This window comes from Bos indicus x Bos taurus, chromosome 11 (assembly GCF_003369695.1).
Source record: "Bos indicus x Bos taurus breed Angus x Brahman F1 hybrid chromosome 11, Bos_hybrid_MaternalHap_v2.0, whole genome shotgun sequence".
Taxonomy (NCBI): Eukaryota; Metazoa; Chordata; class Mammalia; order Artiodactyla; family Bovidae; genus Bos; species Bos indicus x Bos taurus.
In genome coordinates this window covers 49,886,775-49,904,385 of record NC_040086.1, presented here as the reverse complement: position 1 = coordinate 49,904,385, position 17,611 = coordinate 49,886,775, and the positions used below count along the sequence as shown (strand labels likewise).

General features: G+C 38.1%; 1 protein-coding gene across 1 annotated transcript in view; it reads left to right on the top strand.

The window, feature by feature from the left end:
* DNAH6 (dynein axonemal heavy chain 6) overlaps positions 1–17,611 on the top strand; it is a 283,738-nt gene that overhangs the window by 231,877 nt on the left and 34,250 nt on the right. The window contains exons 64-66 of the mRNA XM_027555566.1: positions 5,705–5,895; positions 11,845–12,005; positions 17,158–17,246. Coding sequence (XP_027411367.1) covers positions 5,705–5,895; positions 11,845–12,005; positions 17,158–17,246 — 441 coding nt within the window. The remainder of the gene's footprint in view (positions 1–5,704; positions 5,896–11,844; positions 12,006–17,157; positions 17,247–17,611) is intronic.

Here is a 17,611-nt window from a genome sequence, read left to right as displayed (position 1 = left end):
ATCTAATTTAAAAAATGATACAAATGAACTTATTTACAAACCAGAAACAGACTCATGTATCTTGAAATCAGACATTTGATTACCAAAAGAGAAACATGGAGGGAAATAATAAATTAGGAGGTTGGGGTTAATATATACCCACTACCATATATAAACTAGATAACAAGGACCTACTGTACAGCACAGGGAACTCTACTCAATATCCTGTAATAACCTATATGAGAAAAGAATCTGAAAAAGAATGGAGATATATACATATATACGTATATATATAATTCACTTTGCTGTACACCTGAAGCTAATAAAACATTGTAAATCAACTGTACTTCAATAAAAATTGTTTTAAAATTATGGCAACCTGCATTAAGATAGAGGTAGTAGATTAAAGAGATGGAGTGAGATGTGGAGATGAGGCAACTAGTATGGCTCTTGGTTTTTGCGTGGGGGCCAAAGGGGAGAGTTGTATCAACAACTAAACAAATGTGAAAGGAGAAACATGTTAGATAAAGACGTCACTGAGTCTGCAGTATCTACCAATATCAAAATGTATAGTAGTCTGGGGACCAATTAATATCTGGGTAGAAAACTTTAGAGAGAAATACAGCTTAAAAAATAGAGATTGGGGAATCATTAACATTGAGTTGGAAAGTAAAACCACAGGAGTTGTTAAAATCGTAGAGGAATAATAGGTTAAGAGGACAGATGGGCAAAGGATGAAACCCTGAGGAGCACCAACTTTGAAAAGACAAAGAGAAAGGATGAAGAGCCCTTAAGAAGGAAGAGGCAGAGGGGCAAGAAGAACATCAGAAGAAAGAAATGATGTGGAAACCAAGTAGGCGTAGTGTTTCAATACAGCAAGAATTATCAACAGATTGTAATGAATGGAGGGTGTTCTATGAGAAATGGGAGAAAGAAAATGCACTGGAGAAAGTGAAACCATAGTTTGGAGATATTGAGGCTATACTGTAGGATTTTCTACCGTCTCTTTAGGAAAACAGAAAGGCTGTGGGGTTGGCCTGGGCTACTGATAATTGAAATAGATGAATGGAAGATAGAAGGTCATTGAGATTGTTGGTAAAAGTAGTTCTATAAAGGGGAAGAGCTCTAAGAAAAAGCTTATAGACTGGGAGAAGAGGGAAAACCTTGAAAGTTTCTTTGGAAGCAAATGTAGTTGGACTAGGAATGTAGCACAGTTAGAAGGACAGGAGAGGTTGGGATCAAAGTTGAGCTTAGAACTTCTAATGAGAAGTTCCAAGTGGTGACCATGTCCTGAGGGTGGCCATAGGTGTGGGTGACTGAGAAAGTGATGAGATGATGTGCACTAGAGTTTGAGGTGAAGGCACTGTGCAGTTAGGATGTGGGAGGTCCTTCTGGACCCTGAACCTGGGTTGTGTCACCCCAGATGATGACAAGACAATGCCTGAGACACAGTTGATAAATCACTGGAACAGACATAAATGCAGAGGAAGCTGTAAGCTAGGTGGCAAGTCTTCAGTGGATATGGGACAGTGGCTACAAGGTCGGATACTGACAAAGATGAAAGGATGATTAAACAGCAGTAGTCCCAAAGAAGGAGTTTTAAAGATTGAGACATAGGCTAGAAAATTCTAGACTATGGGAAATTTTTGTTATTTTTGTTTCAGGTTCTGTGTCTCCGTGTATGAGCTAAGGTTCTTAAGGTTGCAGCCATATAGAACAAATTTAATAAGTTCAAGACTAAAAAGGATATATTAAAATAAAAGGATACTGGGGTAGCTCATTAAATTTGAGGAAAAGCCAGTTAATCACACTTCAGGAGGAGCAGCTCACTGGGCAACTCACTGAACATAACTCTATAGTATTGCCATTGATAGCACTCAACTCTCAATGAAATTGTTCCTCTAGTTTCAAATTCTCAAGAGAGAGATTCTGATTGGTCCAGCTCAACTTAAGTTTTGTTCCTCATCCAATCAGCTACAGATAGGAAAATTGCATCATGCAGTAGAAATATGACTACACAAGAGTTCTTGGGAAGAGAACAGATGCTGGTGGGCTACATCCATGCAAGATTCCACCTGCTATGGGGCCTTGTCTCACAGCCAATATTCGCATTTCTCGGATCCAAAGAAGATCAGACTCAGGAAAAGACCTAAGACTCACTTTCTATCATTTGAAGACCAGTACATGTCCCTCAGCTTCTGTCCATAAAATATTTAACAAATACCTTGGTGAGTAATTGTTGTATTCCAGGCACTGAGGATACAATTGTGAAAAATAAAATTCTCTTTTTCTTATGAAAAATAAAAATTACTCCCAAAGGCTTGTATTCTAGTGGGAGAGAGAAGGGACAGAAAGAATAAAATACTTTCTGCTTGCAAAAAGTTCTAAGAAGGACATGAAAGGGAAGTTTCAATAAAAGTAGTACAGTGGAAACTAGAGTAGGAAATCAAGGAGGACCTCTTCGAAGAGGTGATAGTCTCAACTTCTCATATAAGTCATTTCCTGTGTCATACCAACAACCTGTGGGGGCAGACTGGAGGGTGTTGGGCAGCAGCAGGGAGACCTGAAACAGTGCCCCTGGGTGGGGAAGCCTAGCAGAAACTCAAGGGCAGACCAGTTGGGAGAAGGAAGAGGGTTCCAGAGGAGAAGGACCAGGAAGAGCTGAGAGCCAGGACTTCAAGCTGTGGTTAGAGTGATTGCTCATGGGAACAAAAAAGAAATAAATAGAATGAGAAATGGAGTCGAGCCCTGCACCAGAAGTGGGCGGAGTCACTCCCCCTCAGGCACCACCTAGGCTTGGAGAGGGGAGGAGCAAAGGGGCTTGGTAGAAAATGATTTCCTACCCCTCCCAGTCATGAAATCAGGTCAGCCTGAGGACAAGGATTTTTTGTTTGTTTGTTTTTAATTAATTTTTTATTGGAGTATGGTTGATTTACAATGTTGAGAGGTTTTTTTTTTTTTTTTTTTTGTCTCTTGGACCCTCTGAAGAATATGATGAAAGTTGCAAGCCTTCTTAGAAAATACACAAATGCTCTACCATGTATGATTATGTAATTCTAGTTAAGAATCTCAATCTTGGGAAATGAAGTGTGTTCTCTCTTTCACACACACACATTTATTTTTTACATTTAATTTTTATTTTTACCTTTTCACCCTCTGCATCCATTTTCTGCTCTCTGGCAAACAACGGTGTGTTCTCTGTATCCAGAAGTTTATTGTTGTTGTTGCTATTTTTTAAATTTATTTTTAATTGGAGGGTAATTGTTTTACAGTGTTGTATTGGCTTCTGCCACACAGCAACACAACTCAGGCATAAGTACACATATGTCTCCCCTGCAGGAGTTCCCTCCTACCCCCTATCCCATCCCACTCCTCTAGGTTGTCACAGAACAGTGTTGAGCTCTCTGTGATATATAGCAATCTCCCATTAGCTATCCATTTTACACATGGCAATGTATATGATTCAACGCTGCTTTCTCAGTTCATCCAACCCTCTCCTTCCCCCTCACTGTCCACAAGTCCGTTCTCTACGTCTGCATCTCTATTCCTGCCCTGCAAATAGGTTCATCAGTACCATCTTTCTAGATTCCATATATATGTGTTAATATGTGATATTCATTTTTCTTTTTCTGACTTATTTCATGCTGTGTAACAGGCTCTAGGTTCATTCAACTCCCTAGAACTAACTAACAAATGCATTCCTTTTTATGTCTGAGTAATATTCTGTGTATATATGTAGCACTACTTCTTTATCCATTCATCTGTTGATAGATATCTAGGTTGCTTCCATGTCCTGGCTATTGTAAATAGTGCTGCAGTGAATACTGTGGTGCATGTATCTTTTAGAATGATGGTTTTCTCATCCCCATCTCAATCCCAGTGCTGGGATTCTTGGGTCATGTGGTAGTTCTATTCCTGGTTTTTTAAGGAATCTACATACTGTTCTTAGTGGCTGTATCAATTTACATCCCCACCGACAGTCCGACAGGGTTCACTTTTCTCCACATCTTCTCCAGCATTTATTTTTTTGTAGATTTTTTGTTGGTGGCCATTCTGACCCACGTAAGGTGATACTTCATTGTAGTTTTGATTTGCATTTCTCTAATAATGAGTGATATTGAGCATCTTGTCATATGTTTGTTGACCATTTGTGTGTCTTCTTTGGAGAAATGCCTGTTCAGGTCTTTCAATCACTTTTTGATTGGGTTGTTTGTTTTTCTGATATTGAGCTGCTTGTATATTTTGGAAATTAGTCTTTTGTCAATTGTTTCACTTGCAATTATTTTCTCCCATTCTGAGGATTGTCTTTTCATTTTGTTTATAGTTTCCTTTGCTGTGCAAAAGCTTTTAAGTTTAATTAGGTCCCAATTGTTTATTTTTGTTTTTATTTCCAGGAGTTGGGTCAAAAAAGATATTGCTGTGATTTATGTCAAAGAGTATTTTGCCTTGTTGTTGCTATTTTTAAGATTCCACATATGAAAGATAATATGTTTGTTTTTTTCTGTCTGACTTATTCCACTTAGTATAATGCCCTCAAGGTCCATTTGTGTTGTTGCAAATGGCAAGAGTTCATTCTTTTTTATGGCTGAATAATATTCCTATATGTGTATGTATCACATTTTCTTTCTTTATTTATCCATTGATAGACACAGGTTGTTTTCATGTCCTGGCTATTGTAAATAGTGCTGCAGTGAAGACAGCGGTGCATGTATTTTGTTCAAGTTATTGCTTTCATTTTCTTAAGATAAATACCCAGAATTGTGAGTGCTGGATCATATGGTAGTTCTGGTTTTAATTTTTTGCAAAATATAAATACTGTTTTTTAGTGGAGACATCAATTTACATTCCTAGCAACAATGCCTCAGGGCTCCCTTTTCTCCAGATCCTCACCAACATTTATTCCTTGTCTCTTTGATAATAGTCACTTTAACAGGTATGAAGTGATATCTCATTGTGATTTTGATTTACATTTCCCTGATGATTAATGATGCTAAGCAGACAGATATATGTCTTTTCTGGAAAAGTTCCTATTCAGATCTTCTGCCTGTTTTTTAATTTGATTGTTTGGAATTTTTTTGCTATCGAGTTGCATGAATCTCTTATATATTTTTGGATTTTAGCACCTTATTAGGTGTATGGCTCAAAGATACCTTCTCCCATTCCATAGGTTGTCTTCCTATTTTGTTGGTTGGTTCTTTTGCTGCACAGGAGCTTTTTTATTTTGTGCAGTCCCACGTGGTTATTTTTGCTTTCGTTATTTGCTTTTGGTGTCATATCCAAAATCTCATTGCCAAAGCTACGTCAAGGAGCCTTTCCCCTCTGTTTTCTTCTAGGAGTTTTATGGTTTGGAGTCTTATATTTAAATTTTTAATTCATTTTGAGTTCATTTTTATGAGTGGTGTAAGCAGGAATGTAAATTGGTATAGCCACTACAGCAAACAGAATGGGAAAGCATAGTCTCTTCAATAAATTGTGTTGGGCAAATTGGATATTCAGATGCATAAAAATGAAAATGAACCCATATCTTGGGTCAAATTCATGTTGTTCGAGGGTTGACTCTATAAGATCATATCATCTGCAAATAAGGACAATTTTAATTCTTCCTTTCTGATTTGGATGCCTTACTTCTTTGTCTTGCCTAATGGCTCTGGGTAGAGCTTCTGATACTATGTTGAAATGGATCCTCATCCAGTAGCCTTTTAATGTTTTTTCTTTCAACTTTCAGGTGGTTTTTGCTCTTACAGACTTTGTCATAGAAAATCTTGGGAAAGCCTTTATAGAGACACCACCTGTCGACCTCCCCACTCTGTATCAAGACATGTCATACAACACTCCCCTGGTATTTATCTTAAGCACAGGCTCAGATCCCATGGGTGCATTTCAGAGGTTTGCCCGGGAGAGTGGATATTCAGAAAGGTAAGGTCACATTGTTCAGTTTTAATCATTCATATGAACATCGCCTAGTTAAAATTTGCCTTTTTTTTTTCCTTCCCTCTGTGGAATGTGAATTCCTAATTCAGGTATCCCTTACTAAATAAGTTAAAATATGTAATAGTTAGCTATGCATGTGATTAAAGTGGTAGTAAATTCATACAAGCAGATGTAAACTTCATTTGAGCAAAGGGGAGATTGTTTAAATATTGAAGCATGATTAATGAAATAATAATTAAAACATTTGCTATTTCAGACATTATTTTAATGTAACTATAAAAGGACTGTAGTTTACGCCTTATGCTCAAATGTACAAAAAAATCCCATAGCTCTTTAGGTTGTATTATTAATCTCTTCTTTCTCCTGAGCCTCTATTCTGCTGAGTAAGAAAGGGAGGGGGAAGTTTAAACTTGTGAATTTACAATATTATATTTTCTTCAGATGTAAATCTCTCCAGAGTAAGCTGTTTTGACTCCTTTCTCACAAAAACTCAGTGTTCCTGACTCCTTCTTTCCCAAGTCTTCCCCAAGATGGTGTTCTGATGGGTAGGAAAGTACATAAGACCACGGGATAGCAGGGGAGAGTAGGGGTCTCATATCTATAGGAGGTAATCTCCAGCTCCGACAGGCCATTGCATGGAGAGTACAAGACAATGAATTCCATCTGTTCTTTGAAGTTCAAAGAGTTGGACACAACTGAGCGACTAAACAGCAACGATCTTTATTAGTGAAGCTTCTCTAGAGAAACAGATATATATGGATATATATATACACACACACACATGTAATACAAATTATATATATTGTGCAAATAACATATATATATTACCCTATTGTTGTTGTTGTTCAGTTGTTCCATCATGTCCAACTCTTTGCGACCCCATGGACTGCAGCATGCCAGGCTTCTGTGTCCTTCATTATCTCCTGGAGTTTGCTCAGACTCATATCTATTTAGTCAATGATGTCATCCAATCATTTCATCCTCTGCTATCCCCTTCTCCTCCTGCCCTCAATCTTTCCCAGCATCAGGGTCTTTTCCAGTGAGTCAGCTCTTCGCATAGGATGGCCAAATATTGGAGCTTCAGCTTCAGCATCAGTCCTTCCAATGAATATTCAGGGTTGATTTCGTTTAGGGTTGGCTGGTTTGCTCTCCTTGCAGTCCAAGGGACTCTCAAGAGTCTTCTCCAGCACCCGGTTCAAAAGCATCAGTTCTTTGGCACTCAGCCTTCTTTACGGTCCAACTCTCACACCTGTACATGACTACTGGAAAAACCATGGCCTTGACTATATTATGCTATATGTGTGTGTGTGTATATATATATATATATATATATATATAAAATACATAAAATGAGATATTTGCTTACAGGATTATGGAGGCTAATCTCCAAAATCTGCAGTCAGCAAGAGAGAAACACAGGAAAGTCAATATGTAATTCTAGTCCAAGTCCAAAGGTCTGAAAACCAGAAGTAATAATAATACAAGTCCCAATCTGAAAGCCAGCAGACTCAAGACCCAAGAAAAGTCAGTGTTTTCATTTGAATCCAAAAGCAAAGAAATACAGTGACCCAGCTCAGTCAGGCTGAAGGAGTTCCCTCTTCCTCAACATTTTCATTCTGTTCAAGTCTTCACTTGACTGGGTGGGCCCCATCTACATTAAGGAGGAAAATCTGCTTTACTCAGTCTGCTGATTCAAATATTAATCTCACCCAGAAACAACCCCACAGACTCATTCAGAATGATGTTTGACTTAATGTCTGGGCGCCGTGTGACCCAGGCCAACCTCACTAGTAATTAGGAAACAATAAGTTAAAACCATTAAGAAGATATTTCATACTCATCAAATTAGCAAAATCGTGCCAAAGATAGGGAGCTATAGAAATATTCATATTGCAAGTGGGAGTGAAAAATTAGTTAAAATCATTTTGAAGAGAAATTAGCAGTATATCAGAGTTGCAGAGAGCATTCCCCATATCCCAACAACTTACTACTGAATTTGCATGTTCAAAGTCAGTCATGGATGGGCAAAGAGCCATATTCAGGAACATTCATAGAAACATGTTTATAATAGCAACAACAAAAAAACCCTGGAAACAACCAAAATGTCCATCTTAAAAAAATATATAAATTGTGGCATATTCATATAATTGAATACACTATAGCCATGAAAATAAATAAATTAGGACTATGTTTATTAATATGGATGGGTCACACAAACTAATATTGGGCAAAATAAATTAAGTTGCACAAAAATTATATAATATTGGAGAAATTTGATAAATCATATAAAATTATTAAACAGATATATATTAAATATATTAATAGATAAACAGATATATATTATATACTGCTTATGAGTTCACATTTTTGCAATAATAGTATAAAGAGAAGTACAAAAGTTATACCAAGTCCAGGAGAGCAGTGACCTTGTAGAAGGTGAAGCTTGGATAATAAGAAAAGTGAACAGGGAGGGGCATAATGCAAGCTCAGATCATATGTTTTACTTCTGAAGCTGGGTATGGGTACATAGATACTTATATTAACTTTATAACTTTTGTTATAAAGGTTATAAAGGTGTTATAAAGGTAAAATACTTGGCTGATGAAATTAATAGTGAAATGAAGAACCTTAATCTTTATGCTCAACAAATAAAACAAATGCAAGATCTTCAAATACATATGCATCATTTATAAAATTAATGATTTTCTAAGAGATAGGTATTTCAAAAAGAATAAAACATATTCCCTGACCACAATAAGTCTTAGAAATCTTAAAAGTTAATTTTTTTAATATTTGGAAAGCAAAAAAAATGTTCTTCTGAACAGCTTGTTTGTTAAAGAGAAATCATACTGGAAATTGTCCAATAAATGGACAATGACAAAACAATATAACCTATCAAAAACCAGGGGGATTTAGTAATAAGACACTTAGTGTAAATTTATACATATGTAATGACTTCTGGTTCCAGAAATGTCAGACTAAGAACTCAGGCTAATATTCCCACTAAGAAAAATTAGGCAATCTAAAACTTAGTTGTTAAACTCTAACAGAAGGAAAAAATAATAAGCTAAAAGCAGAAACTAGTGACAGAAAACATTCATTCAATAGACAAGATCTAAAAGAACAGAAGTTGCTTTTTTGAAAAATTTAATAAAATATAAATCTCTGTTGAAACTGCTAATACAGAGAGAAAGAAACAGAGAAATTCAAAAAACCTATATCATGAATGAGTAAGAGAATATCACTATAGACCTGCAGACATTAAAATAATCATAAAAGCATATTATTTAAAAAGAAAACTTTGCCAATGAATTTGAAAATGTTGATAAACAAGAAAATTCCTCCAAAAGCACACCTTTAAAAAACTAATAAGAATAATTAGAATATCTAAATAGTTCAATAATTTTTTATTGAATTCATTATTAAAAACCTTCCCAGAATTCTGGGCTTATTTCAGTAATATAAGCATTAAAATACTGAAAATAAATTAATTTAATTCACCACATTGAAAGAGTAATGGCAAAATATCCTTAAAGAAGAAAACTATTAATTCAACATATGCAGAAAAAGCATCTGTTAAAATTCGACATGAATTCATGGTGGGAAATGTCCTAATAAACCAAGAATCTGGAAATCATGTCTTAAAAAGAGAAAAACAGAAATAGGACATTCTTCTACTCTGATAAAATGTATCTTAATTTGTAGTGGATTTAGCAAGGTTACTGGACTTAAAATAGATTGCATTAATGCATACTAGCAACAGAAACTCTCATTCATTGTTGGTGAGAATACAAAATGGTACAGCCACTTTGGAAGACAGTTTTGTGCTTCATATGATCAGCCATCTGGCTTTTACCCAAAGGAGTTAAGAACTTATGTTCACCCAAGAATCTACGTTATACTAGAGCCTACATTAAATGCATAGCAGCTTTATTCATAATTGTCAAAACTTGGAAGCAACCAAGATGTCCTTCAGTAGATGAGTGGATGAATAAACTGTGGTATATCCATATAATGGATATTGTGCTTTGCTTTCTTTTCTTTTTTTGTGCTTTGCTTTCTGTGCTTAGTCGCTCAGTCAAGTCTAACTCTGCTACCTCATAGACTATAGCCCGCCAGGCTCCTCTGTCCATGGGGATTCTCCAAGCAAGAGTACTGGAGTGGGTTGCCATGCCCTCCTCCAGGGGCTCATCCCAACCCAGGAATTGAACCCAAGTCTCCTGCATTGCAGGTGGATTCTTTTACCATCTGAGCCACCAGGGAAGCCCAAGAATACAAGAGTGGGTAGCCTATCCCTTCTCCGGGTGAACTTTCTGACCCAGGATTTGAACCAGGGTCTACTACATTGCAGTTGTATTCTTTACCAGCTGAGCTACCCAGGAAGCCCACAATGGATACTATTCAGTGCTAAAAACAAATGAGCCTATCAAGCTATGAAAAGACATGCAAGAACTTTAAATGCATATTACTATGTGATAGAGGCCAATCTGAAAAGGCTATATATACTGGATGGTTCCAAGTATATGACATTCTGGAAAAGGCAAAACTATGAAAACAATTTAAAAAATAATAATAACAAAGAGTTTATATCCAATGTAAAGAACCCTTAGAAATCAATAAGAAAAAAGACAGGTGAACCAGTAGGAAAAAAGGGGAGAGAAGAATATAAAAGCAAATATCCAAATGTCCAATAAATAAACCTATGAAAATGGGAAATAATTTAAAACCTCAATGAGATACCATTATATATCTATCAGGTGTTAGCAAAGTTGTGGAAAAATAAGTACTCTCACCCATTGCTGGTACAAGTGTGGAATGATGGCATCACTCTGAAAAACAGTTTGATATTATAAAAAAATTAAGCGTACACATACTCTGTCAAACAGCAGTTCCATTCCTAAGAAGATACACAACAAAATGGAGTACACATGTATCCCAAGAGATGTCTGTGAGAATGGCTATTGCAGCATTATTTGTAATAGCCAAGAACCAGAAGTAACTCAAAAGTCCAGCAAGAGCAGAATGGATAAGCATACAGTAGAATATTATGAAAATGAATGACACACAGTAATATGAATTAATCTGAAGAAATAATGTTGATTGAAATAGACCAAATATAATATACACTTTATGATTCCATTTATATAAATTCAAAAACAAGCAAAATTAATCTATGGTGTTAGAATTCAAAATAATTGTTGCCTTTGAGACAAAGGGAGGATACTAATTGACAGGGTACTAGTAATGTTCTCTTTTTGTTTTTGCCCTGGGTGGTGGTTCTTCTGTACATTCTCTTTGAGAGAAATCATCAAGCTAAACACTAATGATTCGTGTACTTTTGTATATATGTTGTGACCCCATGGACTGTAGCCTACCAGGCTCCTCTGTCAATGGGATTTTCCAGGCAATAGTCCTGGAGTGGATTGCCATTTCCTTCTCCAGGGGATCTTCCCAACCCAGGGATTGAACCCGGGTCTCCTGCATTGTAGACAGACACTTTACCATCTAAGCCACCAGGGAAGTCCTGTATATATGTTAGATTTTGGGTTTTCAAAAGCTTTTAAAAAAACTGACCTATAGCATTAGCAGTCAGGACAAAGGATGCCTTTGGGATGGAGGAAGAGAAGATGATTGGAATAGAAAGGAGATAAAAGAGATGTCTCTGGGGTGTTAGGGAAGTTCTCTTCTCAAGCACAGATGTTTATTTCCTCTATGCACTTTTATTTGTATATTTGAATACACAACTGTATTTGTCTTATGCACTTTTGTGTGTTATAGTAAAAAAACAAGAAAATAAGAAAAATTATTTTTACATCTATCAGAATGAGAATTTGAAATGTATGCATATTCTAGAAGCCTACCATATTTACATTTCTTAATAGTTGCATTACTTAAAAGTAATAAGAAACAGCATTTCATTGTTTTTGAATTCAGGGTGCAGTCAATTTCACTGGGACAAGGACAAGGACCTATTGCTGAAAGAATGATCAAAGATGCAATGAAATCAGGAAACTGGGTGTTTCTGCAAAACTGCCACCTTGCTGTTTCTTGGATGTTGGCAATGGAGGAGCTAATTAAAACCTTCACAGATTCAAGTATGTTGAGCATATAACATTTATATAATAATACCATTTTTATGTGGCCTTTCTTATTGAATCCAATCCTTATAACAATTATTATTGGCATTGTTTATCCTATATTAAAAGGAAAGATTTGAAATCTAGAAGGGTTAGTTAGGTTACACGACCCAGATTCAAATAAAAATGTTCAGACTACAAATTGAACTGGGTCTTTTTGTTGCATGTTACCTTCTTTGGGAGACCATTTGAATTCAAAATAAATAACATCTAGGCATGATATTAATAAAAAAAGAAATAGAAAACGGACTTGGGACAAAAGAAGAAAATTATATTTTTCACTACAGAATGAGAGAAGTTCAGGAACAGAGTTCAAGTTAACACCAGTTCTCATGGTGGTGTTTTAGCACTTTTTATCCTCTATAACCCACATGACAATTAACTTTCACATGTGTCTCATAGACACATACACCCCCACGGGTGTGCCCAACATAAGTCATACTTGCCACCACTAACTATACTATCACTGCCTTCTTTCCCACTCGAGTAAGTATAATGGGCTGCAAAGAGAGAAGATGTGGAGTTGGAATTGACTCATTTTTATTCAGTAGTATAAAAATAATTGAAACCTTAGGAGCTGTATGATAGGTAATAAGCTATGTGGGGCAAACTTCCTCACTGTCCCAGGAGGTCATGGAAGAGAACTGCCTGCCTGGGATATCCAGGGCCTTTTCTCTGGTGTCTTCCTTTGTGTCCTGACAGAGGGCTTTCTAGAAAGGTGAGAACTATGCAGATGACTTTCCTTATTGTTGCCTGTTAAGATGAAGACCTTCTCTGCCAGGGTCCAGCCCCGGTGGATCCAGGGAATTCGAAGGGGAGATGGCATCGGCAATCAGGAAACAATTGCTTAATCAAACGTTAATTAAGGATATAAAGAGTGGTTAAATAAGGATAGCTCAGTGAGGAAATTCAGTGGAGAAAAGAGGCTGAATAATTCAGCCAGAAGGTGAGAGAAAGAACGACATGGGGAGACCAAGTTTCCGTGAACAAGGCCCGCACTTTATTTTTCAAAGCAGTTTTTATACCTTAAGTTACGCATAGAGGATAATGGGGGAAGGGGCAGAGTCATGCAGTAAGCCAGGCTTTCTCTCTGCAAACTTATCATATGCAAAAGTTTAGGTGATTTGCATCATCTTCTGGCCCGGAGGCCTGTTAACATTTTAAGACCCTTTCTTCAGAAAACTTATTTTTCTCTAAAGGTAACTAGTCAGGCGCCACCCTCCAAAAGCATTAAATAAAGTTGCATTCCTACAGGGCAAAGGTGTGGTGGGCTATAACAAGAAAAAAATTAACTCAAGGGTCCAAGGTTACAAACATTAAAGCTACTACTTACACCAATTGTATTAATCAATACACTGCCAGGGACACAGCAGGTAAGGGATATGGAGACTTAGCAGCAAACATTGGCCCAACAAGTGAAAATTCAACCCTTCACCAATACAATTTCTAATCAATCTTTTAACTGCTCAAAGGAATCTGTATTCAGACAGTTTAGAACATCTCATGCCTCTCACAGTTGGGAGGATCTGAGCAATCACATGTGGCCGGAAAAACCTATTCAGGCAGGCTAGAGAGGACTTCCAAAGGAGTTTGTAGGTTGAAACACTATCACACCCAGGAACTTTATTAACTGGAGCTGTAAGTTAACTCTTTTTTTTTTCAGAGAGAGGTAGTGGGGGGACAGCCCCCCATAAAGTCAGAGGTGTAGGTGAGAGCACAAAGCAGAAAGTAGGCAGACTCTGGTTTTGGGGGTAGATGCTCGAGAATTTCCAGGGGGATTCCTGAGGCTCGATCCCGCCTTGGCGTATGTCCAGCCTCCTTCCTCATGACCTTTGCCAGGGGCGGAGCTCCTGCTCCCGGCACTCCTCCTTTACAGAGCAGCCAGCCTGCACTGGTCACCAAGCCACCAACAGGGCTTAGCAGCCTTCCCCAAAGATCCCTCACTCCCTGATTGCCCCGTGCCCTGCCTTCTACAGACTGCTTCCATCAAGGACAGAGTCTGTAGCATCTGCCAACCAGAATCTCCACTCTTTCCACTCTTTGCAAGACGAACAAAAGATGGCTTGCTTCCTGTGAGGTCTGTGACTTACTTCTATTTAAATAAGTAAAGAAAAATGATATGGTGTTTACTACTTGAATCATCAGGTTCCTTATCCTGATGATTAGGATTATGATTAAGAAAAAATGCTAAAGAAGGCATCTAAAAAGCAGTTTGCTGCAGAGGTACTATGGGAGCCTTCTGAATAAGGACCAGTCATTCACCTTCACAATGACCTCGCCAGACCTGCAAAGAGGCTGGATGGGCCACGGAAGCCAGAAAAGTTGTTGATGAAGTTTAAGAGCTTAAGTGGACAGAAAAATCCTCTTCTGGTCCTTGTTACAACTGTTTACTAACATAAGCATTTGGGTTCTAAGGCTTAACCTGAACCAGTATAAAATAAAATACATTCAGGGAGGGACTTCCCTGGTGGTCCAGGGGCTGAGACTCCATGCTCCTAATGCAGGGGGCCCAGGTTAGATCCCTGGTCAGGGAACTAGATCCCACAGGTCACAACTAAGACCAGGAGCAGCCAAATAAATAAATAAATATTTTTAACAATTACATTCAGGTAAGAAGTTGAAAAGAGAAAGTGAATGAAAGAAAAAAAGAAAGAGGGAAAAAGCCTCTGGACTTGAAATTCTAAGACCTGAGTAGAGTTTGGCCCCCACCACTGCCTGACTATATATATCACACCTCGTCTCTAGGCCTCTGCTTCCTCAGAAATAAAGTGACTACACAGCCCCATTGCTAGAAGTCCCATACTAAGATGATTTCTATTCTATTCCAGTTCTGAACTTCTATGATGTCTATAAATGTTAAGATCCTTGATGCTTTTGCAGTCATGAGAGAAAAAAATGATTTTTAAGATGTTTCTCTAAACCTGGCCTTTTTCACTCTTCAGTTTGTGTGTGTGTGGGGGGGGGGGGGGCGGGGGCGGTTAGTTAATGAAATCATTAGCCCTAAGATTTTATGATATCTGACTTCTATGCTAATCAGTCAGTCAGTTCAGTCGCTCAGTAGTGTCCAACTCTTTGCCATCCCATGGACTGCAGCACGCCAGGCTTCCCTGTCCATCACCAACTCCCAGAGCTTGCTCAAATCATGTCTTTCAAGTCGGTGACGCCATCCAGCCATCTCATCCTCTGTCGTCCCCTTCTCCTCCTGCCTTCAATCTTTCCCAGTATCAGGGTCTTTTCTAATGAGTCAGTTCTTCACACCAGGTGGTCAAAGTATGGGAGCTTCAGTCCTTCCAATGAATATTCAAGACTGATTTCCTTTACGATTGACTGGTTTGATGTCATTGCAGTCCAAGGGACTCTCAAGACTCTTCTCCAACACCACAGTTCAAAAGCATCAATTCTTTGGTGCTCAGCTTTCTTTATGGTCCAACTCTCGTATCCATACATGATTACTGATAAATTTTTACCATAGAAACAACTTTAATGTTGCTCTGGAATTGCATTGAGTTGGTCAAAAAGTTTGTTTGGGTTCTTCCCTTGAACCAAAAAGTGGACTAACTTTACTAAAACAATACTAGAACTAACTTAATCTTGGCTATTTAATGTAGCTCATTAATTTAGATTACTAAACCAAGAAGTATAAATACAGCTTTAATCTGCAGCCATTCATTTAATAAATATTTGAGAACCTACTGTGTACCACACACTGTTCTAGCTACTTAGGGCATGTTGGTGAACAAAGCAACCACAGTCATCTGCCCTCCTCAAGCTTACATGCTAGTGAGTAGAGACAGACAAACCACATAAACAAACCACATAACAAATAAGTAATGTATATCATATGATATATGATATACAAACCACATAAACAAACCACATAACAAATAAGTAATGTATATGGTATGATAGAATGTGGTCAGTGCTTTGGGAAAAATTAAAAGTAAAGTCAGGAGGAACAGGAAGGTCGGGGTGGAATGGGAGTAAGGAGGAAGGGTGGAGAGTAGTTTTAAATGGGGTGGTCTGGGTAGACCTCTTTGAGAAGTTGGCATTTGACCAACACTTGAGAAAAGTCGGGGAGTCTAAAGGAAGAGCATTCCAGGTAAAAGGAACAGCTACTGCCTGAGGGCTCCTCCTAAAGAAGTAGGGGGAGCATGCCAGAGGAACTCCGTCACTTGTGCTTAGAGGCCAATGCCAAGAAAGGCCTCCTTGGATGATGTTTGTGTCTTCCTGTGACAGGAACAGTGGCTTTCCCAGTTCTGCTCTGGCCTTTTGAAACCGGAATGCAGCTTGTTTTTTCTTAGGTTCTCTGTGCACAACTCAAAAAGGAAGCATATTGACTTCTTGATGCTGCCTGTGAGGTCTCTCCATTTCCCTGCTCACTGAGTTCCCCTTGCTTCTTCTCTGAAGAAGGAACACATTCCTTTATTCTCCATAATGCTTTCTGACCATTTTCATGGAATTTTCCCTACGTTGAATGGCTAACAACAAACAAAAATTAAAACAACTTCACAAACATAAAGATAGTAACTGTCCTTTTTTTTGTTTGCAAAACTACCAATTTCAGAGGAATGATCCTTAACATTTCTATCAAGAATTGAAAATTAACATTCCTGGACTTCCCTGGTGGTCCAGTGGTTAAGAGTCTGCCTGCCAATGCAGGGGACACAAGTTCGATCCCTGGTCTGGGACGATTCCACATACCTCATGGCAACTGGACCTGTGCACCACAACGATTGAAGCCCTTGAGCTTTAGAGCCTGAACACCATAGCCAGAGAGTAGCCCCTAGTCGCTGCAACTAGAGAAAGCCCATGCACAGCAATGAAGACCCAGCACAGTCAAAATAATTAATAATTTTTTAAAAAGAATAGAACAAGTTCTTAATTTCTTTATTTGACTGTGCCAACATCCAGACTGCCAGGCTCACCTGGGTGAAGAGCTTCTAGAAGGAGTCCCCTCACCTCCATTCTGAACATTTTACAACATCAAATATTTTAAAAAGATAAACTAGTCCTTAAACAGAGCTTATCTTTTTCTATCCTATAATAATTATTTCTTATAGAAAAATATTACTGAGTTAAGCATTTTCCTTTTTGTCTTTGTTTTAAACAGATGTTGTTATCAAGGACACATTTCGACTTTTTTTAAGTTCCATGCCTAGTAATACATTTCCTGTGACAGTCCTTCAAAATTCGGTCAAGGTAACATATGTTCGTGGTTGAACTCTGTGACATGATTGGCCTCAGGGCACTCCCCGAGTGAATCCATGGAGCCCACTGGGCCTGTGCAGGGTTGTGTCAGGGTTTGGTCAGCCAAGGTGGGGAGGTGGGAATCAGTGTCCACTCACCGGAGAGTGAGTAGGAAAACAATTTTCCAGGCCACTGCCCTTCCTGTGTGCCCTTCTGCTAGTCATTCAACACCTCCCTGCTTCCCCTCTTCAAGAAAATGTCTAGGATGCAAAGAGATGAGAATAGAACCCTTCCCAGAGTTAAGAATATGTTTCAGCATGTGGGAGACAGGAAAGCCCAAAGGCAGTATGGCTGATGGATTGAAACCTCAATTATTT